General features: G+C 46.9%; 2 protein-coding genes across 3 annotated transcripts in view; one reads left to right on the top strand and one right to left on the bottom strand.

The window, feature by feature from the left end:
* LOC138180785 (uncharacterized) overlaps positions 1 to 26,060 on the top strand; it is a 212,891-nt gene that overhangs the window by 32,148 nt on the left and 154,683 nt on the right. The window lies entirely within an intron of this gene.
* Eyg (eyegone) lies at positions 3,793 to 23,872 on the bottom strand. 2 transcript variants are annotated; one of them, XM_069115047.1, is made up of 6 exons: positions 21,625 to 23,870; positions 15,931 to 16,107; positions 9,020 to 9,160; positions 6,039 to 6,431; positions 5,694 to 5,878; positions 3,793 to 5,382 (listed from the first exon to the last, which is right to left on the bottom strand). In XM_069115047.1, exons 1-6 carry the CDS (start codon positions 22,118 to 22,120, stop codon positions 4,783 to 4,785), a joined length of 1,992 nt encoding a protein of 663 aa, XP_068971148.1. In that variant the 5' UTR covers positions 22,121 to 23,870; the 3' UTR covers positions 3,793 to 4,782. The 2 variants fall into 2 exon arrangements, with proteins under 2 accessions (XP_068971148.1, XP_068971150.1); XM_069115049.1 differs by having other exon boundaries at positions 5,077 to 5,365; positions 21,625 to 23,872.

Consider the following 26,060-nt stretch of genomic DNA (forward strand, 5'->3'; position numbering starts at 1 on the left):
GATAGCGATCGCGGTGATCTTACGAGACTGGGCGAGAAAAAAGAACGAGAAAGCGAAGAAACGATCGAGAGACATTCCAGGGCTAGGCGTATCCCCAGAAGGTGTTCCGTAGCTTGGGACACGGGGACGGCGTCTAATTGATCACAAATACAAAAGAATCGGCTCGGGGCAGCGGCACGGCACGACACAGCCTCATGCGTGTCGACCGGTCGCTTCTATAAACATGCTAATGGCGGTTCCCGATAATAAGTTAGTGGCCCCCGATAGTCTCGCTCTTTCTGCGCGCGACTCTCTGCTCTTATACAAATCTCCGTATACCTACGTAAACGACGACACGGCGGCGCGAGATGCAGCGAGGCGGTGAGACGGACGCGCGCGCGAATCGAGCGAAAAAGAGAACGCGAAAGTGTGACGGACGAAAGGATGGCGAAGACGGAGAGATAGAGAGGATATCACGGTAAGGGAGAATACGACGGATCGAAGAATTGAGAAAGATAGTTGTGAGACGAATAGGGAAAGAAAGGGAGAGAATGAAAGGTGACGTGAAGGGAGGAGAGATCGAGAGGACGAGACAAAGTATACGGAGGGAGAAGAAGAGAAAGAAAAACTCTGGTCTGAGCGCGAGAGCGTGCTTTACACGCTGATGCGTCCGAACGCGTCGAGGCGAAGAAGCGGAAAGAAGCGAAAATGGTGAAGAAAAAGGCGAAGGAAGAAGAAGGAAGAGAAGGAAGAGAAGGGAGGAGGTGGTGGCGTCAATGGTGGCAGTGGTGGTTGCGACGAAAGGAAAGGTGGCGAAGTAAAGGGCGACAGGCGAAGGGCAGGGGAAGCGGAGGAAGAGGGGAGGACAAGGGAGAAGGGTTAGTAGCTCTTGTAACGCTATCAACCCTGTCGCTGTACATCACGTCGACACCATCCTAGTCGACTCATTTCAGACCGCAAGAGTAGTAGGAGTTGGCTTCTGCGCCATTACTTCGCTGGCCGGGTCCTACGTGCACACGCAAACACGAGCAAAGAGGTCTGCGCGATCGAGCCACGTACACGCAGGTTGCACGCGAGGCCGGCCAACGAAAGAAAAAGAGGGAGAAACCTTCGGTAGAATGTGTGCTATGTCCTGGGAGCATATTCCCTCGCGGACCAACTGATTACGTAAAATAAGAATCTTACGGTCGCCACTAATGCGAACAGAATGTACCTAGGGAATTTACTCGCTTTACGAACGGATAATTGCACTCGTTACACCACGCTAAGAGCGGTCACCGATCGATGGAATATTTTCTTGAGACGCGAGTTTCGTTACGAACTAGACGTATCGAGTTTCGCTATTCGATTTTAGAGAATAAAATTTTCGATTCGGAGAATCTGTCGAAAAGTTCAATGGCCGGAGATGCAAAACGAAAAGCATCGTCCTAGGTTGGGAAGATCGGCAGGCAGTCGCGCGGTCTCGGGGCGAATCCGGCGGGTCCCGAGACGTGCGAGAACGTCTGTTTCTCGTGGGATATCTCCCGGCCATTTCCGTTTAATTGATCGTCCTGAAACGTTGGCACGTATATGTGCTCCGTGGATCGAAGACGATACTGGGACGGCGGTTTCAATGGTCACTGGACGAGCCAATTAGCTCCGTCCCAATGCTCAGGTACACTCTTCTCCCTCGCTCTTCTTCCCCCTGACACCCTCGTGGCGTTCTTTTTCTCGTTCGAACGAACGCGTCTCTCTTTTTCTTACCAGAGCACGGATTCCCGGTCTATATGCGACCTGGAAGGCTTCCGGGCTGAAGCGGGACATTACGGGCCCCTCTTCTACCTCAGACGGAACACAGAAAACCGAGGTCCTATCTTATCCGGGAAGAAGTTTATAGCCCGGTCGACTCTAATTGGGCGAGAAATCATCGGGCACTCCTTTCCTCTGTCCGCTCGCTCAAAAAGACGCTCACTAATTCACGATTTCTCGCGTATTATTGCCGGGCCATGCCACCCTTCTTTCCCCTTTCTACCCTCTCTCTCTCTCTCTCTCTCTTTCTCACTCCATCTTTCCGTCTTGCAACAGTTTCACAGTTTCGATGCTATTCGTTTCCGTGGCTCGTGTCGGCTTCTCGCCGTGGCAACAATGTTTCGCGAGGAACGAGTCGCTTTGACGATTTTCTGCGAGCGACGCGTTATCGAGAGCCGAAGGTGTTCGTTATCGAACCAGACTCTTCGAGCCTGAGAAGAATCCGAAGAACGATAGATAGGTACGAACACCTCGTCGTGTCGGTCGGTTCGATTAACTTGTCCTTAAACCGCGAATGTTGGGGCCGCGTTAGCAAGGAGAAGCTCGAGATACACGGACTGTATCAGGGATATTTCTCTTCTTTCATGAAAGGAGGGTGTAACGCGCGAGGGGAAGGGTTTGGGTGGCGCGCGTAGCGTGGAAGGCGAAAACGACAAAGAGGAAAGAAAGCGCGCGCGATTTACCGGGCACGAAAAGGTGCGCTACGCTCTCCGCGGCAGGCAATATCTCATTGAGCAAAGGAGGAGGTGACTTTAACGTTGGCCCCTCGTTCTTCCCATGAGCAATCGCGGCTGAGACGGGCTCCGACGTGGCCGCTGCGAGTAAGATCGTTAATCTTACCGCACCGATCGGTCTCAGATAGTAATTGTTACGTTCTCGTTTCTCCTGGCTGACTGCCTGAATGTATCCGGCGATCCTTCCTTCTGTTCTGTTCTGTTCTGCTCGTGCCCTCCTCTCCTCTCTGCTCTTCTCCTCTCTTTACCGCTCTTTACCTCTCTTCACCAGACGCTCTTACCTCCTTCTTTCCTCGACTTCTCCCTTATCCACCCTGTTTCCCGCATGTGTTCGACTGCTCGTTTGTCCCTTGTTCTTTCTTTTACGCCGAGAGTGTCGAACGACCCTCACCCACCACCGGTGTTAATGCCTTTGGCAACTTTGTTCGCATTACAATAACGTCGATCCCTTATTCTATCTTAAGCTTCGGCCCTATCGCTCCTGCCTTTTGTACATCGTTCGCCTCTGACTTTCCTTTTCTCTTTTTCGCCCTATTGTACGATACACCGATTTCACCGTTCGGGATATGAGCGTTCCACGGGGTAATTTCAATGGCCTCCACCTCGCTACGAAATTCTTTCGACCCGAAGCAGATAAGGATAGTAGGGAGTAGTAATCGTAACAAGGCGAAAGATAGCAGCAGAAGATGTCACGAACACGCAAAAATGTTGCTAAGGACATACGGGATGATTCAGGGATATTTGGCAAGTTTGTTTCAATTATCCGGCCGACCGTGTCCCTTTTTTTCGTCGCGACGCGACGGGTATGTTCGATGTTTCGCCTCTCTTTCGTTCTTCGGATCGTTCGCTCTACCGTGCGCGCACATCCCCGACCACGGGCGTGGTTATAAATTTGGTAGTCGCGTTAACAGCTGACGGGGGCCACGATATCCGAAATGTTGGCGGATCCGGTGTTTTCGTGCTCTCCGCCAACAACCGATTCCACCCGTGGCCGAAAAGTGTCGCCCAAGAAACCAGTTTCACACGCAGATTCCTTATTTGCGAACCCGACGAAACCGTAGATTCGAGTTAATCGTCGATGAGCCTTTCTCCTGGCCCCCGCCCATCCCCTTCTTTCTCTCCTTTCTGTCCCTTATACGTGTCTCATACTTGCTTCCCTCTAAGGGGATGCTAATTTTCACCAAAATCACCCAAAATTGATTTTTTATCACCCAATGGATTCTAAGAACGTGTGACCAGAATAGGAATAAAGGTGGATTTGAAAACTTGGACAAGGTTGCGATGTTTCGAATTGTTTCGTAGTCAAAGACTTGTGTAGATATTTACAAACGAATTCATTTAAATAAAAGTCGTTTTTAACAGAGTTCGTTACAAGGTTACCATCGATTCATCTATTTTTTCTACATAGTGCCTAGGTAATGCATTATCTGCGTTATAATGATTTCGCTAGGACTAGTTCCGGATAAGTTTCGGCGTTTGTTTCCTCGGCGTTTGGATCTTTCCTGACTTCGTATCTGGATCTTTCCTGTTCTCGTATCTGCATCTTTCCTGTCCTCGTATCTGGATCTTTCCTGTCCTCGTATCTGGATGGGGGAAGCGTCCACTGCACCGCGGTGTAAATTATAGCGCAGCGCTGCAATTATAGCGCAGCCGGCCGACAGCCCGATACATATCGGGTAAGCAATTAATTACCTATCTAAATCCTCGGTACTTCTAGCTGACAATAACGCCACGACGGCACTGCCGGTAATTGGAATTTAACGTTACACAACCATCCTCGTAGCTTATTATCGTAATCTTAATTGTAATAAATGGATCGTAATCGTAGTAAGTAGTTGGATAGGTACTAGGGACGTATCACTCGACATGAACGATGAAGAGTCGAGGACATGTCGAAGCGAGACACACGAATTGAAGTTTAACGAAACGATCTCGTCAGTCTTCTGTTCTTGTGTAATGAAATTCTATGAGATTAAGCAATAGTTACAGTCACTGTTCGAATTCGACGCGAATTCTACTACGATCACGATCGATCGATATAAACGGATCTCGAGATTTCTTGTTCACGCACATATTAGATCGATACACTTGAACGTTCTCTCTCGCAGCATCGTTTTTTTCATATATCACTGATTCATAATCGATCTTGGACACTAGGCATGTGTTAAATCACGATATTCGGTGGCAAAAAATTTCACGCAAAACTCATTGTTACTTTAAACGTTTCTAATACGAGCACAATTTCTTCGATCGTTCCATTTAGTTTCGAGTTGGAACGATTTCAACGATCGTGTTTCGTCAATTCCAAGGGTTGCTGTTCCGTCCAATGATCCCGCCATGCAACGGTCGGCGAAGAAGCAACGTCTTGGTCCGAATCTTGCACGTCGATCTCCTCGTCTTCCTCTTCAACCTCGACCCGCTCAAATTCCTTGTTGTTCGCAGACTCGGATTCAATCACGGATCTAACGTTAGTCTCGTGCCTCTGCTGTTCGTAGGTCGGACTCGAGGACTTGATTATACTCGGCGAATCATCACCGACGAGTTGACTGATCATCCTAAAGGCGCTCGGCTTTCTTTCCGGCTGTTTGGTGATGGAATCGACCCTGTCGATTCTCTCGTTCCGTTCCGCGGCCTCTCTGGATGACGAGGAGTTGGTCACGACGGCCCGGAACGCGCTACTTTCTCCTCCCATTCCGGCGATTGAGCAGCTTGACGCACGGCTTACTTCCATACCGGATGCGGAATGCGGTTGCGGCGGCGGCTGCTGCTGCGGCAGCGGCGGTGGCGGCGGAGGCGGTGGAGGTGGTGGTGGTGGCGAACGTTTTAAGAGGTTCATTCGCTGATGACGACGCCACTTTGCCCGTCTGTTGGAAAACCAAACCTAAGAGTCACGAGTTAGGTCGTTAGATGGCTTGTGATCAAATTTCTAAGCTTCGAAGAAACCAGGAGGCTATGCACGCGACAGTCGCAGGGCCTATTCCACGGGCGACACCGACGCAATTCTCTGTGTATCGCGTTACTTCGCTTCTCTATGGATCTGGAAGCTCTCGACGAAGAATAGAAAGAGAAATAAGGACTACGATCGAAACGAAAGACGAGAGAGGCAAGAAAACTACGATCAAGAACAAGCCCTGCGAAACCAACGCACTAGCCCCCCGACAAAGATATCTTTGAGATGGAATTGATCCTCACCTGTACACGAGCTTCCGAGAGAGAGGTCTTAGAGGCTAGCCGTTCGCGCGTAGACACGCAAGGATAGTGAGATCGCTCGAATTCTTTCTCGAGCTCCTCGAGCTGTTCCGGGCTGAAGGTGGTACGATTTCGTCGGAATTTCGGTTGCTCCGACCCATCCAGGCTTCCTTCATCTCCGTCACCGTCTGCACAGAAAAACGACCATCTTCCTCTACTACCATCCCCTGTCTCGCGTTATCTTCCTCCACTCGACAACACGTTTCACGATTCTATTTCCTTTCTCTCTTTCTGATTTTCATCCCAATCGTTCTTCACACGGTTAATGGAAGATTAAACAATCATCACCTTGCAAGTACCCTCGTGCGATGGCGTCCGCGTGAAGAGAGTGATCCGCCGTTCCAGCAGCCGACGCAGAGGCGGCTGCGGCTGCCGCTGCCGCCGCTCCTGGGCTCAAGGACGGCGGAAGAAGCAGAGCGGAAGCTGCGCCCGTGATTCCAGTAGCTAATGGCGGCAGCATCCAAGGATGACCCGCTGCCCCCGGCGCTGGCCAGCCAGCGGGTAAATGGTGGCTGGTCGTTGGGTGCTGATGGGCGCTGTTGAAATACGGATGTGGACCCGCGGCGTATAAACCATAGCCTGCCGCTCTCGCGAATTCCGCGGCTGCTCGTTCTGCCGCGCGATTTCGTAGAATTCGGTTGATACTACTGACGGATGGAGCTGTCGCGTTGCTGCAAACGCCTGGAAAGAAACGAGCATGCTTCTTCTGGAACTGTCTACTTTGCGATTCTTGTGATTCTTTACGAGAGAGTAGAGAACTTTGGTGGTTGTTTAACGTTGTCCGGAAGAGAAAGTAAGATAAATCGTCTAGTCTTATTCGGATTTCTTTCGCTTCTTGTTCGCAATTCTTTGTGAGATTTTGAAGAATTTTGGTAGATGATGCACGATGACGATCTGAGCTGGTTTGAAAGATAAAGTAAAAGTTGAATCATGTATTCTTATAGGATTCGTCTCGCTCCTTGTTTGCGATTCTTTGGAAGATAGTGGAAAGATTTGGTAGATGGAAAACGATGGTAGTTGATGGTAGTTTGAAATTGTTCTGAAGGTAAAGTAAGTTAAATTGCGCTCTCTTGTCGAATTTGTCTCGCATCTTGTGAGAATTTTCCTAGATCGTCGTTGATCGATTGCGTTTGTTCGAAAGCGTAAAGTATACCTTCATATAATATACATAACATATACGGCATTGACGCGTTACGAAACACGTGTGTCGTGCGTTATTGATAAGCGAGTGACCTTTTTGACAATAATAATAGGTGTCCACGCTAATAATAATAGATCGTCTCACGTACTCGAAACTATAAAACAAACAATCGATTTATGACCTACTAGTTTTATATTATACGATTATTGTAAAGTACAATAAACAGTTTTAACTTTGATGTTAGGCTAGAATCGTAACATGCTAGAGGCGTGTTCGAATTTCTTCTACGATGAACTTCAATTGTAGGTTTACAAATAGATTTCGTAGCAAGTAATGTGAATTATAGTTTCCATCCTCGACACCTTCCTCCCAAGATTCCGTTCTTTTGAAATCAATAATGAACACCTTGCATCCGGTTCTTTCTGCGTTTCGAAATGCTCTTGATTTTCATGTAAATTGCTCGTGGATGACGCACGATACGCCTCAAAGGAGAAAGTTCCCAACGCATTAAGAACGAGAGACGCAAATTCAGTTAATTGATAGTCGAAGAAGGAATGAGACATTCGTGCGCGATGAAGAGAATACAAGGTGAGACTACGCCGAAGCTCGTTTTCAAAAGAATAAAGTATGCCGATGGAGAAGGACGTGGAAAAGTTTCTTGATTCTAGTCGCAATTGCACGTGTGCTCGTACTACGACACACGTACTACTATTATTGCGAGCGATTTGCAACTGTGCACGAAACGTGCGGCTCACGCATTGTTAAATAAGAAGTTAACTAACTACATATCTAGTTGTTGGCAATTACATATGAACAGAATTCGTCGTTCACTTTATCGTATTGTATATTAGCAACTCAGAAGTTAAACCGATCAACTCTGTTTTTTGAAAAATTCTTAATTTCACTACAAGGTATTCTCCGACGAAATCGATAATCTTTACTATCGTCGATGTTCGACAGATCACTTTGACAATAAAATATGTTACACGTCACGTAATGGTGTAAGGAGTAAATCGAATAGTTCTGTATGAGTGAATTTAGCTCTGTTGTCGTGATATTAGTGAAACTATCGAACTGATGTCTTCGGAAATGTATATTTTTATGAACACTGCTATAAGAAACGAAATTCAGATAAAATTTGTTTCGTCTAATCCTAAATGTTCTAACGAACACTTTATGTACTTTAGATATTTTGCGTGTTTAAATTTTTTATAGAAGCATAAATTTCTACAATCTACTGATGTATCTAGTTAATTACTTAATTAATTAATTTGCTCTCTACAACTATCTAACCTATCTCCGTTAGATCTTTTTGCAGAATTGTATGAAATCAAAAGTAATTAAATGGAAGGCTGGATACGAGATAATATATATATACACGTGAACCTGGTACGTTCACATTAGAAATGGTCTGTTTAATATTTTGATCAACAGAAGTTCACTTAGTTGTATGTATAGAGACACGGCATGGTTATTTTAAGCATGTAGATATCATTAGACTAAATCAATAAATAAAATGTCAGAAAATTCCAAATATATAATTAAGCAAAAATCAAATAGCTGGAAGGCGTCTGACTATTTATCGTTTATATCAATATACCTCTCATATTTTCAAAATAAAGTATTAATGAACGGTGTATATGACATATTTTATCTGGAATAACATGCTGAATGCGTTGGTGAAGTTCGTCGATTTCATTGCGGAATGCGATGGCTATATGTATACGATCAGTGCTTAGTTTCTTGGAATGCAAATGATTACCGTTATAATCATATATTCTGGTACTAAAATTAAGAATTCTTCATACAGAGTCGATTAGTTTGATTTCTGTGTAACACATGAATCAAACTGGTCTATTAGCAAGAATGTAGAGCGACAGCAACAGCATTCGGTTATACTCGTTTACTTTATTATATCCGTTTACCGAGCAATCTGCTCATAAATTCGTTTTCAATAACTCAAACATGCATTTTCTAAGCATTCCTATGCGTTTTTTACACTTTAATTTTTCCAAAGTGAACGAGCATTGGCATTAGCTCGGTTAGGCTAAACGTACTTTAACAGATGCCATTCTTTCATTTATCGTATTGTTATCCACGTGAAATAGCATCGACAAAATGTGCTTACCTTCGGAGATGAGCCTCTCTCGAATCTCCCATGCGAAGATCGTCGGATTTTCCCTCTTGTATTGTTCGATTTTAGCGACGACGGCTGGCGTCGCAACTTTTGGCTTGCTGCCACCGATTAAACCCGGCGGGCGCAACGTACCTGGAACACGTTAGAACGAACTTCAAGGACGCGTTGTCTTCGCTAATACTTGTGCTTCGCGATAAAATTGGTCGTAAACGGCGATGCCGGTTTATATGCCCGTGCCGGTCGTATCGGCGAGTGTCCAGCATTGAACCCGCATAATTTCGGAAAATCACGCAAACACCGGACATTCTCCACGTAATAACGCTCGAGTGCAAACTGTCAGCCGACCTTTATAAGTGTTCCTCAAGCACACGAGCTTCTACATTGTATGAATTTCTATTTAAACATACGTAGTACGCTACGAGTAGATTGGTTACAAAAGTACATATATGGAGAAAGGAAAAGAATTATTGCTCGTAGTTTGTTCGATGCATTGGATGGAATACGTTGTAGTAGTTGACAAGATGGAGGCTTAAAAGGTTGGAGCGCATCCCGTGTAGAAGTCCTGGCTCGCACGGGCTCTCGACATCGGATACCAATCGTATCGTCTGGGCGGATCCACACGAGGTAGTCATTAGGAGCTTAGCGCGTGAAACGATACTGGTATGCGATAGCCTGCGATAATATATAATCAGAGATATCTAATATGAGCCGAGACGTGTTCAACCTGCTGCGATGCCGCTCCTCTGCGTTTCTTTCCGCTCTCTTCTCCGCTCTGATCGATCGTTATGAAAGAGCAATGCTTCCAACTCGCTCGGATTAGGCATAATTAATGAAAACTGAAAGTTCGAATCGTTGCAATCGCATTCATTTCCCGATGTGTTTCATGCTTCAAATTGATCAGCTGAAGTGGCAAATTTTGTAGCAAATAAGTACAATTTTTTTATGGGAGAGGATGAAAGCTGTACGAGCGAGATATGGTAAGAAAAATTATAAGTGAGAGGAAATTTTATTCGAGGTTTTACAATCATCACAACGTAGAGATTAAGATTGCTAGTAAATTGCGATTAGTAAATTTCAACTTCTCTTCGCTGTTTTATTCCAATTGAAGGATTTTCACAGTTTAACGCGATATCGCGTGTTAAATATTTTCGCCGAAACAATAATTTACTTATCATGTTGGACGTTCCGCTAAATGTATTTCACAATTTAAGGAACTTGGTCTTTCCAGTCTCTCAGTTTTTGTCGAATTATCGATTGTAATTATAAGATCGTGTATCATCGAGAATCGTAAGCAGAGTTCGCATGATTGTCTCGTTGACAGATTCGTGGTGATTATCATCGATTTAACTGCTTCATTCTCCTAGCGTATCACAACTCCTCAGGAAAAGTTGGACGTCTGAAGTGGACGAACCCAGCTCTATAATGCGAGCAGAGAAAGCGCAGTCACACTCGAGTAATTATAGAACGTTTCGCGTTATCATTAGCGACAATGGCTACGGTACAGCTGACAAGTTGTACGCCGAAGGCAGACAGGTGTTACGCGAATACATAACTACAAAGATGGAGTGTCGTACGATGCTCGTTAAACTCGATCGTCGATAAAATCCGCGAACTCTATTGAACGACCTGATGCACTGGAAAAATTGTCTATCAATGGAGATACGCTTGTAGCTATAAAGTTGAACAGCGTAATTGAAGTTTTTATTATGCAGCTGTTTCGAAGAATATAGATGGACGAATGTTTGTTGTACAAACGATGGAGGTTCTATGGGTATTCGAAGTTGAGAAGCTGGAATGATAAACGACGAGAGTTCTAAAAGAAATGGAAAAAAGCTTTTAAAGTTATTGCAGAATGTAACAGTATTATGATCGTTAGAGTTCGGTAGATTGTGATCAAAAAAGAAGAAAGTATAGTGTACAAAGGAAGAAATTTCTAGAACCGTAAAGGTAGTAATCGCTAAAAATTCGTAACAGTCAAATAATAAACGACGTAACCGTCAAAATTAACAGAACCGTGTTTTTCTTTCTATCGAAACTCTTCGCTTCTGACATGACTTATCATTCCAACTCCTCCACTCTTTATTTAGCGCTCGGTCCTAAAACTTCTACTTCTTGATAAAACTAGAAGATTCGCATGTACAAGGAACTCGCGTCTTACGTGTACTCGCGCGCTATTACAGGAAAAACCGCTTCGAAACCGCTTCTTATCGCAGAAATAATTGTTGAAAAAAGTACACGAGCCGGAGAACAGGCTGCTTACACGCAGAATACGCGATGTTAGACGTATCGGAAGGCTTGTCTCGCGTCTCGTACCGCTGCCGGAGTTGTCGAAACGCACGATGTTGGCAAGGATAATGGAAAACGGAGGCGCAGTCAGAGTTGAGCAATTATCGGTAGTTACGTCTTATTATTAATAACAATAATGACGGCTAAAGTCTGTAGGATATCGCGTGCGCTCCCACGGATGAACTGCGTGCCTGGTATAAACGATGTACCCACCTAATAGGCATCCATGCCTCGAGCAAATTCTTTGCCCCGATCCAATGTCTCTCTCTTCCATCTGGTTACTCGCTTTTCCTCCTCTCTTTCCGTTTCATTTTGTTCCGTGTGCACGGCCGCTGGTCCGCGCGCTCGCGCGTGTATATGAAATTTTCGAGAGCGGGGTTCGGTTAATGAAAGAAACCGCACGAAGCCGCGGTTCCATCGTACCTAGTGGTTACTCGTTCCTTCATGGATCGAATCAACGGACAGCGGACGCAAGCGGATCACCATCCGTATGCTTATTCGTCTCGAGCTTTGCGATGGCTACCAGCATCCATCTACGATGAGATCGAGCCGGCCATTATGGATTTACGAATGGAAAATAGGCGTAATCGCGGAACAGAATGCAGGGATAGGTTTCTCTTGCAAGGCACGCGGTCGTTATCCCAACGAACGTCTATGCAGCCGATCGCTATGGAGCGTTCCAGCCGTCTCCTCGACGTTCCTTTCGCGCATTCCGGGACCATTTCTCCATCGGCGACGATCGATCTTGGTACGCGTGGATAAGAAGACCGATAGGATGTTGCGGCTGAATTAATCGTCCGGGATGTATCGGAGAAATTAGACGATATCGGCCGTCTAGCTAAGAACGTTTTTCTCTTTGCTCTCGAGAAATTTATCGTGCTCTCGAAACGCTGTTGCACAAAGATATCAACGCACGTGATAAGCTCTATAATACGAATACATGTTCTCGGATGGCGGATATGTATCTCGGCGAAATTGTTGATTCTTGATTCCATACGAAACCGTGGATGCGAGGTTCGCAAGATGGATGAACTCGCGTCCGCGGTTGTCAGACGGGAGTTAACGAAACCGTAACGTTCACCAGGTACAACGGTGAACATCGTTGGAACGCCCAGTCGATGGTCTCGAACGTTCGCAACACGCGTTTCGTGTCCGCACGCAGAATGCACCGCGGTTGCTCTGGATCGAAGAAAAAGATTGCGAAGCTGGAAGAGGAATCGGCGGTTCTTGCGCAGCCAGACGACTACGGCGCAGCCAGGGGATTAATTGTTTGCCGCTGTTAAGTAATTGCGGGTCGATTATGGTACATTATATTCACCTCGAGAGGCCTAAGGAGTCCGTATCCAGTGGAGATGAAGACATTACCGGCGAGTCGAGAGAGCAGGCCGAACGGTATTTTTACGAGCCGCTCGTAAAGTTAACGAGGACCAAGGTAGCAGTCAGTCGAGAAAGAGAGAAACCAGCGTTCCACCGATGCTCGGTGGCTCACCTCCATTTTTTTATTGCTCCCCTCGGCAATGTTCAGCGTTCCTCTTCCTCTTCTCCGAACGTAGAAGTCGATGGTCGTCGCCACTGTTGCTCGACTTTGAATCACGATTTTCGACCATCGATTCACACCTGTTTATCGGATTCGACCTCCCTTCGATCGTTAGAATACCTATCGTTTATCCATCGGTTGTTCGATGATTCGATTTCGTCAATGATATAACGAGTTCTTCTTTTCAAGGTTCGATGTAGTCGATTTAGTCAACGAATCAAAGTTTTCCAAGGGTTATTTGTATTAGATCGTTTGATAAGTTGATGGTATTTTCACGTAACTCGCAGCACTGTATTTTGAAAAGGTAAGTTATTTTCAACACAATATGCATGTATCGTATCGTTCAATGACTTTCGTTTATCTATTATTAACCAATGACAAATACCTCTAATCGACAACCATCACTCGCTGAGTGTATGCTCGAACTTTATTAGTCTTCAATGTTGAAATCCCAGGCTTTAAATCTAAGAAGCCATCTTTGGACAGTTCTTTCGTGAAAATGCTTTCTCCATAAGCAATAAAAAGCTTCGTCTGCTATTTTTACTGTATTCTTGTCATTCTTCTGATATAAGAAATATGTCAAATGTGCAAATATATCTTACTTTTTCGTCTTAAATCTGTCACAAAATTAACAGATATTTGTTAAAAGCATTTCCATACTTAAAGAAACATTAAAATTGTCACACTTTAAAAAATATATAATTTAATGACATAAGTTAACTTAACCTCCGTACTACGGACAAATACAAGCATTCCAAGATCCACAAAAATTAACAGAGCTTATCAAACAATGCATAAATTCTTGGTACAGTAAAAAGAACATCGTTCGATATCTCCTAAATTCCTCCTCCTAGATTCCTCGAATCGGGGACGTGGAAGATCGGAACGGGTAAAGATCAGAGCAATTATTGACAAATTATTCGAGAACGGTCGAGCACTGGTCATGCGAATGTTTTACGGGAAAAAGAAACAGCTGTTACGAGTTAATCTTGGCCGGCTAACGAGCTGGAAAGACCGCCGCTTCTTCGTAACGCTCGTTATGCCTTATTTGCCCATACTGATACGCGATGCTCCTTCTTATTTCCCCGACAGTGGTTGGAAAATGCTCGGGATGCCGATCAATTTAGTTTACACCGTTTTATCGCCTCGGACGCGAACGAGCGGTCATCAACGTCAATCTGCTCGAATTTGCTGCGCAAACAGTATGGAACATCCTCGTAAAAAACTAGCCGTGAACGAGTAGCTCGCGGGACTGTCATCAGCTTGTCGTGATTAACGGCGCTGGCGAATTAATATTTTGAATCTGGCAAACGCTTAAGAAATCTACCGAACAGTTATGTATTTTTACTTCAGCGTGTCTAAGCTTCGGACTCGTTTATCTCTAGTATCTTTCTAACGAATGATCTGATAAAATCAAACCACTTACGGTGTATGGAAGCGATAAAGCGAGATTGTCAAACTGGTCAATGTTTGAAGTGTACAACTTTCGATGATTAATTACTATTAATTTGAAACGTATAAATGAACTTATAATAAACGTATTTTTCGAATAAACGTATTTATAATAAACGAATAATTAATTTGCATCGGTGATCATAGGGACCTAGAATCTTGTTCAGGATCATATAATGTACGCAATTCGAAATCGGTTCTTCGTTCGTTCCCGAGAATAGTTACAATTAAAAGTTACATTTTGGGAAATTTGGAGATGTAAAAATGTAGAGAATATATATACAATACAAAAATATAGAGAATATCTAATATTCGTTAGAATAATTTGTACATAAGCGAGATATCCTGTTTAGCTTCCACGTTTCAGCTGCGTTTATAAAAATACGAATTTGTACAAGTATCCGCAATTTACTTATAACTAGTGTCTAACTTATGTTCAACGTATAAGTTATCGTTGAGCTGTTAACGATGACAGAAAATGTTTTCAAAAAAGCAACGCAGATACCAGCATGCGCATGGAATGCGAATAGCTATAGCTAAATCAATTGGTGACTTTAGTTAATGTTTTATTTTACGACCTTACAAGGTATATCGCTTCTACCTACTATACCATTCGCATGCTCGCGTTCATCAAAGTACTTTCAAACTCGTGCTACCAATTTCTCGGACGCCGGAAGCGGCAATTATCCCCAACTTCGCGGAACGTGTTAATCTTTTTCATCGATGGACGTTTACAAACATTTGCAGAGATTAGAGAAATTTCCAGCGATTCGATCTCTTCCGTGTTACAGGGCATTAGCCACGATTACATCGGTATCTCAAGATTCGTCGGATAGGCTAACGAACAGTCGCGGATGCAATTACCAGGGAATAATGGTGCCACGTCTATGGGAATAATAGCGAAAGATTGCCGCGAGTTTCACCGGTCGTTCCGCGGATCACGATGGCTGCTTCGCCGCTCGCGATCTCCGCTGATTTTTCTGTCGCCTTGAGCGGAGAGCACGCGCGGCTAGGTAATTTTGAGCGAGTTACTGGTGCAGTTTCGCTCGACTGAGCGAATACTATGCCGAACAGGGATTTTCAGCGCGTGTCGCCTCCTGACTCGGCATTTTCTTGGATTTCATCGCGAGGAGCCGCGTCACGGATCGGTAAACGCGTGCACGTTACCGCTCGCCGGCATTTATCTCGCGATGATACCTGGCTGAGAGGAATGCCGTTGTTTGGATCAGTTCGCGATCTATGGAATTCTGTTACGCGAAAGCAAACTGTTCTATTATGCTCCATCGTCTGACCAGAAGGCTTCTCAGAACGGAAAAGAACGAGTTGTAGGTACCTTGCATAAAGGTAATTTCTCGTAGAAGGGATACGCTTATGTATAGCCGCTTCTTCTTTTCTTTTTTTAGCTATTTCTTATACATTTAGCTTTCCTCGTGCGTCAAATGGCGAATTATTAAATTATACTGAACTTATAAACAGTCACTCTCGGTCGATAGGAATCCTAACCTGCAAGCTACGCGAAGTGTCGACGACATACTCTCGTGTCTTCCTCACGCATGAGATAATTTATACGAAATTTGACTAGTTTATTAATACGTATGTAGTTTAGGTACCAAGATGGAAAACTTACCCAGAAGTTTGGTGACGACCGCCCCTTGTTGATTCAGCGACAGCACATGATTGGCAAGGTCGTTGTAGTGCCTCAAAGCTCCTAATCCGTGCGATAGTTCGAGCAATCGTTGACGGCTGGTTCCACCACCGTTGCCGCTGGCAAATGGTCCCGCGGTACAGTTTTGTAGGCTCACGCCTGGAAACGTAGCAACGTAACCGATTACCAATCTCGCTGGTATAACACGCCTTCGTCTTCGCCGCTTAACAAGATCGACTCGCGACAATAACGCGAATACAATACAAAGATCAATAGCGAAGACAAAAAATCGTCAGCTACTTGAGAAACCGTATTTCATACTATGTTCACGAACATTTCGTCGTCTGGTTGTCGTACTATACGTAAACCCGTTCGTGAGACACAATAGTAGGTATCGTGCTGAGCGGATATAAAACTTTTGCAACTATCTTGCGACAACTATTTGCAAGCAGTATATCTCTTCACAAACTGTACGCTTGTGAGTACGCGCTTTCGGTGAACGTTCGACGTGCTTCGTTCTATAATTCATGGACGAACATTCAACGAGTTTCTCGCTATCGAGAACAGATCGAAAAATAGTAGATCGATTCCATGCATCGCTCGAATGTTTATGGTCGATCTGCTACTTTACTCGCGAAGGATCGGCAAAAACCGATGATAAATACGATTTCATTAACAGTAAAGGTGTAACGAGCGCGTGGAACGGCGATCGCGAGGACGTGCCGGCGTAATCGAGCGAATTAATTTAAATTACTCGACGCGGAACGCGATCTCATCGATGCGATCTTCTTCTCGTCTCTCGGGGGCCCTCTCGCCGGCACCACGGACAAGGGAAAGAAAGAGATAGCCGAGTGAGAAGCATCTGCCGTTTGAAATCACGTCGATTAATCACCGAAGGTGCGAATACCCTCGTAATTCCACGAAGGACACGGCCGGACCGGTGGTTCGCGACTTCCTCGGTGATTTTATAGGCGGCTAATCTCGGCGACGCGACGCGACGTTCCGTTTCGTGCCACTCTCGCGCGCTCACCGGAGAAACAGGCGACGATTTACGATCGAACCGGCCACGGTATTGAGAGCGATCCATTTTTCGCCGGGCGAACCTTACTTTAAACTTCCAACACTGATCGTATCTTTCCGAAGAAGAGAGAGGGAGGGGTAGGGTTGACGACGAGGGGATGAGGTTGAGTACTTATAGGATAGGGTAGGAAAGAGAGAGAAAGAGAGAGAGGGGGGGAGAAGACACAGAGAGATGAAAGAAGGGAGAACAGGGGGCGGTTGAGAGGAGGAAACGAGGAGAGAAGAGCGAAGAGGAGAGAAGGCGATCGGAAAGGGTGTCGGCCGACAGCTCGCGTTTACGAAACGATTGGTTTTTTGCGACGATGGCCGGCTGGCTTTTCATAACGGCTTCGTGAATCGGTAATTGCGAGAAATAATCACGCGAGCGGCTCGTACGAGTTCGTGCAGCCGTCTGTGCTCGTCTCTGCGTACATATCCTTTTCCCCTTCGAATTAATTCCGAAGAGGAATCACGGCCAGAAGAATAATTGTAATTAGCGCCGAGTTCGCGCGGACAGGCACCGTGATTTTACTGGCGGATAATCTTAACGACGTTTCGTACGATCCGGTGACCACGATAATTTACGATCGAACGACGATATTAAAGAACCGTTTTCCGCGCCGGGGCTCAGGAAGATGCGAGAAGGGCTCATGATGGTGCGCGCGCGAAGACAAGCCGGACGCGAAGACGATCGTCAAACGAGAAATTAAATTCCGCAGGTAGATAGAAAACGACCCGGTTCCTCAGCTCATTTGTAACGCCTTGTTTCGAGTGGTTACGAGCGGACAGAACGCGCGTATGCGTTTACATAGCACCCGTTTAATTAATTAGTCTTTTAAGCGTCGACCGAATTGCCAATCGACGATCCAGATGAATTTTACGCGAATTCTCGTGGTTTCTTATCCCGTTTTACGCTCGTTTCGCGGCTCGACATCTTGCGTCGTCCCGATATTCAACAAAGCAACTAGCGCCGTTATAACACCGGTTTCTTTGTATTTATCGCCATGTCGGTCGATTAACGAATTAAATTGTAACTTCTCCGCGCTCGGCGTTGATACATGGGTGATTCCAGAGAGGTTATTCATACGCGTGACTCTCGGACGCTATATCCGAGATATAAAAATACACGTGGAATATATTATTGAGCAACTCGAAGTCGATCGAGCGTACCAAGTTTAAAGTATTCGGAGATGTTTCGATGGCGTTGAATTGAACATAAGAAAGCCGGTCGGAAGTCGAATCGGGGAATAACGAGGCGAGTTCGTTTCGGAAGATATGTACGCGGTCAGGGAATGTACACGTGTCGCGAGTAATTTGGTGCTGGCAACAGAGAAGGAGACGCGAGGACGAGGCAGTTTGCGGACGATGAGATGCATCCGTTGGGATCGTTTGGCAAGCGCGAGCGGTACGAAACCTACGCGTTCTGCCCGTTCTGGAAATCGCACGGACGCGCATTCTGCGCTCGTTTCGTGTCAAAGCTATCGAAGATGCCGTGAAAACGAAAGTAGCCGATGCACAGAAAGAAATGCGTCGTGTCGTTGCATCGACGCGAGGCTAGAACCGGTTCTGAACGAGTTCTGCCATCGAGTCCTCTATATTCTTTCGTATATACGAAATTGCCCCGTGGAAAAGACCGATCGTTCGCGCGAGGCAATAGATAATCGTTATAAAAATCAAGGAGCGCGATTCCTTCTGGTAAGTGCCTGGAGGAGGAAACGAGATCGATGAATGAAAATCGTCCGATCCTTGAACGAATCGACCGACTCGACCGTCTCGTGCAGATCATTGCGACGATAAACGCAGCGGATATCTTGGTTCACGCGTAATCGACGCGACGCGTCGATATCTCCCTTCGAAGTGGTTGGATCGATCTTCGGAACGAATCACGCGTGAAACGATTTCGTTTCGACGACACGAAGGCAACGAGCTGGCGCGGCGCAGCTCGGTGTTCACGAAAATCCACGAAAGCAGAAAGCGGGCAACGGACGAACCTGACCGGTACCTGTCTCGAAACTCGCAGGGTGTGGCTATAAATTCAGCCGGATAGGAACGAGATACTTAGGTTATCCACGAGTAACGGAAAATAAATCGTGCGCTGCCTGTTCCCGGACGACGAACGGACACGAAATCCAATTAGCTGCGCATACTTCGATTAAATATTGTCCTCGTTTAATTAGTCTAAACGTTTCGCGGCGGTGTCGCGCAATATTTACGCGCTCGTATATCCACGCGTCCCCCCTGTTAACAGGGACTGACGCATCGGCCTTCTAGCTTAGCTGCTAGAAGATTCTAATTAGCGTCCGACGCTCGACGACCACGAACCGACAACGACCACGGACATCGTTCGTTACGCTACAATAAAGGACAGATAGGAGCGAGAGTGACCGGCGAGGAGACACTTAACCCACGATCGGTGGAAACAAAGTGGCCGACACCCGAACAGATGAAGATACCTGCCAACTACCGGGGCCCCGCGACGCGAGATATACCTGCTAAAGTCTCGAAATACCTGCTGGGTGTGGCAGTTAAATGTAGCGGATAGTCCCGGCGAATATCCGGAGCGACCACGGTATCGGTCAGGGTACAGAAGTCGAGAGCGTACCGATCACCACGGACGGATATTGAAGGTTCAACGAGAGCACAGCAGCTCTTCGCTAAAAGACGTACTGTTGGCAACATATTGAAACCGGTTCTGAACGAGTATGGCTGGTAGCTGACCGTCGTTCCGTCTGGCAAGTGTAAACCACGGAAAGGATTTCTGAATATACCAGTAGTTGGCTGCAACTCGGACACCTATTCGATGGTCATTCGTTGCTCGTTGATCGCACACCACCTTATCATCGGATTCTAGGGCTCCGTGGAAAGGTCGACGGTCCGTTTAAATTCTTCTGCGATGCTTCTTGTTTCGTGCTTTGCATCCTCGACGAACCGGGAACACGATTTCGCGGTTGGTGAATCGCCGCGACAACGATTCCGTAGGCGTTCGCGAACGCGTTATGATTGGTGTCGAACGTTCCGACCTGTTCTTTGCCTTTGATCGGTCAATTAACATTCGCCGGGTAAGAATAAGCTCGTCGTACGTCCGCGACAACTCGTCGTAAACATCCTCGTCCGGTGTGTATCACATAGAACGCATTGCGCTCTAACTTATTCCACGAAAATGCTATTTCTGATACCTCGTCGCTCCGATCGACCGTCGTTCTCCGTATTTCGCGCTATGGTAATAGAAAACACGCCTATCCCGGATAATTTGTGTCAACTCTCTACGATTTTCGATTCGATCATTTAGCTATCGCACCGATAAGCGTCGTATGACATTTCCTGTGCGATATTTATTCGCGAGAAAATATCTCTGTACAGTTCCACGATTCTGTTTCCTTTCGACAAAGTCGATGTAAACCGATAGATATCTCATTGACGTGTAACGAGTAACCGTGTAAAGCGGAACGTGGATCACGAAAATTGGTGGTAATTTTGGACGCGCGATTTTTCGAGCGTTTAAACGCTCGTTTAAGATACCGAGAGGGGCTCGAGCGGCCTCGGAGGAAGATACGATCGTGGACAGGGGAAAGATCGTATCATCCCTTAAGAATCGTTGGCCTACCTACCATAGAGCCCGGATTTCGACACCTGGAGCACCATGAAACGACGTTTTTACGCTCGTTTAACGCGATTTAGATTGCCACTTCTTTTCCCTTTGCGATGTAGAAGAGCAAAGGACACGCGCGACGCGTCCATGGGAAAATGATATTTCTCCGTGGTGGAACAATTACGCGAAGAAACTTCGTTTCGGCTTAAATAATAAATTTCGATTTAAATGAATAGAGTCGAAGCACGACAATCATCGATAGAAGAGAAGAAAAAAAGCAATCGATAACGTGCAATCGGTTCCTCCGGTTTTTGCGAATTCGTGTCAAAGGCGGCGAGGATACAGTTTACAAAGTACCATAAGAAGGTGCTAGTGGAAGAGGAGAGCAAAAAATATGGACACTGCTAGCGTTGTTCGATTGTAACGCGGTACATCACAAAGAGAAACGGTTGGCCAATTAAATTCAATCATCGCGGTTTTGTCCGGCTGAAAACTATCCGCGCGAACCCAGGAGTGTCTCGGTTTGTTTGCGTTCCATGGAAATTTTCAGAGCGAGACGAACCGAAGCGTAACGCGAACGTTTCATCGATTATCCCGGTGTGTCTCGATTTATATCGCGAGACGCGGTGTATTCAAGTGTTCGAGTCGCGCAATTTAACGAAGAGACGTTCGATCGGGCTACGCGATGCACGATTAATTGCTCGTTATCACTCTGACAAAATTAATTACTTTGTTCCCGCGCTCGAGTTTTATCTCGAGCCAGCCCCGATCCTATTAGAATCGCACGATTTCATTAAACGCGCATTGTTTTCGCAATTGTGACGACATCGAGTCACACGCAAATATCTTCGACATCGTTAGTATTGACGAAACGATATTCAAATGGTGAATATCGTGTGTCAACTGTGTAACGTGCTTGCCAACGGTATATAGTAACGTGGTTCGAAGGATTTCATGCAAAAAGAAAAAGAGTCAACCGTATTGGAGAAGGCAAAAAACAAAGGGGATGGATGTGGAGGCAAACTGACCGTCGATCAAAGACACTGGAGGCACGGTCATCTGTTGATGGTGATGCGCAGCTGGATGCTGATGATGGTGCGGTGGATGGACCTGAAACAGATGCGACCTCGTCTGCGAGAAGGTCGGCGAGGGTGGTTCCCAAGGACGCGTGACGCCGGTGCTGACGGGTGCATCGTCGTCGTGACAGCAAAATTTGTCGGTCGCCGCTGCGGGGCCGCTGGCGCAGTTCACCACCGCGTGACCTTCGTTGTTATTGTTGTTGTTGTTGTTATTATTGTTGTTTGCAACGTCCCCGTTGTTGTTGTTATTGTTATTATTGCCGCCAGCGTTGTTGCTGTTGGTTATACGTGTAGTAGTCGCGCCTGTCGCAGGACTACCACTACCACTAGCACTGCCACTGACACTACCACTGCCAATGCCGTCGACCTGCACCATTTCGCTGTCGATCGCAGCCGCCGACTTGGCAGTACCAGGAGGGGTCGCGACGCCGCCACCGATCATCATCACCAGACGATCACCTCCACCCCCTCCACACCGGGCACCAGCTCCTCCTCCTCTTCCTCCCCTTCTGCCTCCACTTCTGTAGCTACACCGTCCCTATGGTAGAGTCGTTTCTCTTCCTGCCTTCGTATCCGACGGATGCTCGTCGTTTCCTGCACCCGACGTTTCCTGATCTCTCTTCTCGCACCCCTGTCTTCCCGTGTCTTCTTCTCTCGGGGAAAGAAGTTCGCCGATGTACTCGAGATGTCGCAGGTCGACGTCCGTAAAGATCGTAGCGATTTTACGCTGAATTTGGACGAGTTTCGAGTCACCAGTTCCAGTGTCTTACCGAGGCACGAGTGTCACGACGTTCTCGAGTCAGAGCAGATAGCACACCGACAACAGATCCTACGTATAGGTGGTTGAAAAGCGAACCGCGGAACGAAGGACAACAGTCTTCCGGCACGTACGGCCCCGGACGTTCAACGACGGCAACGAGGTCGGTCCTCGTGCACGCTTAGCCACTCACGGTGTCACAAGATGCGGCGGTCGACGTGTGTATCGCGCTGGCGCAGAAGCGCGCGAGCGCAATCGACGCCAGGGTCCGGCGTGGTTTCCTGCGTTCGATTAACGAAGCTGAATGACATCCTGTCTGACGGTCCGTCGGCGAACGCGATTCATCGCAACGCGAGCTTTCACGTCGGCTGTCGCATCTACGTGGACGAGCGTAGTCGATGCGAGGAGGTAACGGCGAGAAGTGCTCGCGAGCGCAGGCGCTTCGTCGAAGCTCGTGACTACCTATAGACGTGTGCCCTTCTCTACCTTCCCACCCTCCGCCTCTCTTCGCTCGCTCTTTCTCCCCCCTTTCTCTCTCGCTCTACCGCTGTCTTTCGCTCCGATTCTCGCTCTTCTTTCTCTCGGGTTCCACGCTTCTCTGTTTCTCCTTCTGTCCGACCTGTGCTCCCTTCTCCAATAACGACCGACGAGCTACGCGCTACCACGGGATAACCTGCTCGCGCTCCGCCGGATTCGAGCAGATTGCCTTCCGTTCGGGCTGTCGAAGCGCGCCAACGACTAGCTTCACCCCCACCCTCTAGAGCCTCGCGGGAACAGCGGCGTCTACACGCATCCAGCTGACATCCAGATTTCAGGTAACGACAGTCTTTCTACTTGTCCTTCGATTCCGACCTCGTTCGCTCTATCGCTTCGGTCTTCCGCTTCTGTCCTTAAAACGAGCTTCTATGTAAGTACATACATTCGTTAGACTTTTCTCTTCATTGGTAGCAACTTCCGGGTGCGATCGATGTCTGTCTGAGATATAGTAGTCGGTTCCGGTTGCTTCTCTCTGGTAACGCCATGGATCGAGGCTCGAACACCTCTCGGACCATTCACTTGACAGTAATTTCGGACACGCGATTCCTCTTGATTTCGGTCGTCTTGCACGATGACCGGTCCACCTCTTTTTCGTAACCTTCGACTCGAGCGCGAGAAGGAAAGCTACGTACCAAGAAGCCAGTGTGGAAGAACGTAGAAAAAAAAGGAGAACGATGTAACACGAGTACACGGGGTAACCTGCTCGCGGTCCGCCGGATTCGAGCAGATTGCCTTCCGTTCGGTGGCTCGAAGCGCGCCCAGACTAGCCTTACCCCCACCCTCCAGACTGTTGAGTCGAGGTGAGATCAAGATTTAAGGCGCCGCGGCGCAGCGGCGGTGGCCGCGGTAGCAGCGGCGGCGGTGGCGGTAATTCTGACGAAGACGAACAGGAGGACGAGGACGAAGACGAAGGAACGACGACGCGGTGGACGTCGACGGGAAGGAAGAGGACGAGAAATACGAGTTCACGGAGCAACGAGGAGAGGCGAGCACGAAGACGAGGCAACAGCAGCAGTAGCACCAGCACACAGGGCTTGCACGATTACGATCGCGCGCACACAGGCCCCGGATCGTCGAACGACGAGGAGGAAGAGAGGAGGTGACGAGAAACAGGGAGAGGTGGACAGTGTGCGGCTTAGTCGAAGCGATGGTAAGCCGAAGGGGGAAGCCGGGAGAGAAGCGCGAGGATGCATGGAACAAGTCGTCGTCGGCTAAAGGTAGCCAAGTGCGCACTCCATGCCGCGCATCTGAGCTTACCCGACGCCCACCGACCATTACCGGCTCGATCGACCAATTGGGCGAACCGGTGGACGCCCACCGATCTGTTCGACCTAGCGTTCGTCGTCGCCCACGCCGAGAAAGCGCCCTTTCGCCTTCCGCTTTTCGCCTTCCACCTTCCACAGGCTCTCCCCTTTGTCCTTTTCGCAGACGGGATCGATTAATTCCCGAATCGGATGTCGATGTCGGATGCCGACTACGCTCCGGAATCGCTGATTCCAACGATTACCTTGCCTCGATACTTGCAATCGTCATCGTGCTCTTACATGCACTATGTTTTTCCAACACCTGGCTTCGGTATGATATAGGACAATAGGTATTTTTTAGGGAGGATCACCGTTGGATCTATCGTTTTGCGTGTCTATGAACAACGGCGATATCGTACATAGAATTTTTTTTAATCCCGCGATGTTTCTCTAGACGTGTAGCGGCACACGAGTAGAGGATAATTCAAATCAATTTGTTGTTTTGCCTCGGAGTATCAAGATGGTTGGGACACATGTAATGTAAGAATGAACAAACTCGGGGTAAAACAATGTCGCAGCTACGCGCAATCGTCGAACACAGACGAATTTGAATTTTCCGACTTCCCCTCGACCAGTGAAGATAAACGGACATAACCGAAAAGAGTTCAGTATCAACGAGCTATCTAGGTGTTATCACGAGTTATCTACCGAGTTATCGACGAGTATCTAGCAAGCATTTTCTGAGTATTAATTAGCAATTTTACTTTGCGGTTTATACACTGTACAAGCGACTCAGCGAATATAGTCTGTATATTTATTTATTATTTTAAATATATTCGGCGGTTTCAACAACAAGGAATAACATCTAATAAATGCCACGGTCAAACATCCTATATACTAGTCCTCTACAGACGATTAGTACGATGTTACAGACAGATTTTGATGCGGGTTTGTGCCGGGAAACGGGAATGTTTGTGTAGTTCCCTCGAAACAAGTTTTAAATCCACTTGGAGGAACGCGGCACTCGTTTGATCGTCTTTCACAGATTCGGCGCAATCGAAAGCGCGCTTGTAAAAATCCTTTCCGTTTGCGTGTTATACTTAGTCCTGATATCTCAAGTTCGACGCTCCTTTTGCACAAAAGTCTTGGTTAGTTTTCAAACATTTCCTGCTACGATTTAACTTCCGTCGGAGCGAGACATTCAAATCAACGTTTCTTACTATCTCGTGCGTTCTCTTTTCACTAGCAATATACCGTTGTTTCCTCGATCGATCTGCCATAATTTCTCATTTTCACTCCAAAATCATAGCGCAAGTCTTACGCACAGTGCGTCGACCCGTGTCAGATGCTCTTTATTTTCTGTCGTTGCCAGATAATTAGCAATTGGAAGGCGTACGTTCAAAACGGTGTCGTTCATGGGAAAATCCGCTGCACAGCGGTGTAGCGGATACGCTGGAAACGCGGGACGTTTGCGTGGCGAATGCGAGCGTTTCCTGTTCTTCGTACATTTAGTTCGACTCTAGCTCGATTTAGCGAAACGCAGGTACTGTTTAGCTAGTTTTTCCTCTTACGTGAGGTGTCGGTAATCGAAAGACACCGTAATAGTTCAATAACATGGCGAACAAAAAAAATGGAGGATCATTTCGAAGATCGTTGGAAGTATGTTTTGCACGCTGAAGGTGGTGCTGGACGCGAAGATCCGTATAAACCGAAGAAAAAACAATTTGCTAGGTATGTAATTCCTCGGTTACTATCGAGGACTCACGCGAAGGTTTCTCGGGCCAGTGTCTCTGCTAAGTGCGGATCATCAATTTCATTTGGTTGCGTGCACGCACTCCGCTGCCACT

Source organism: Bombus flavifrons, chromosome 6 (assembly GCF_040668555.2).
Source record: "Bombus flavifrons isolate JBK064 chromosome 6, iyBomFlav1_principal, whole genome shotgun sequence".
NCBI lineage: Eukaryota > Metazoa > Arthropoda > Insecta > Hymenoptera > Apidae > Bombus > Bombus flavifrons.

Coding starts and splice junctions, on each gene's coding strand:
- Eyg (XM_069115047.1), bottom strand. CDS start 22,120: ATGATGATCGGTGGCGGCGTCGCGACCCCTCCTGGTACTGCCAAGTCG. Junction 16,108..21,624: donor TCCAGTGTCTTTGATCGACG/GTCAGTTTGCCT, acceptor CTACGTTTCCAG/GCGTGAGCCTACAAAACTGT. Junction 9,161..15,930: donor GGTCGTCACCAAACTTCTGG/GTAAGTTTTCCA, acceptor AACGTGTTCCAG/GTACGTTGCGCCCGCCGGGT.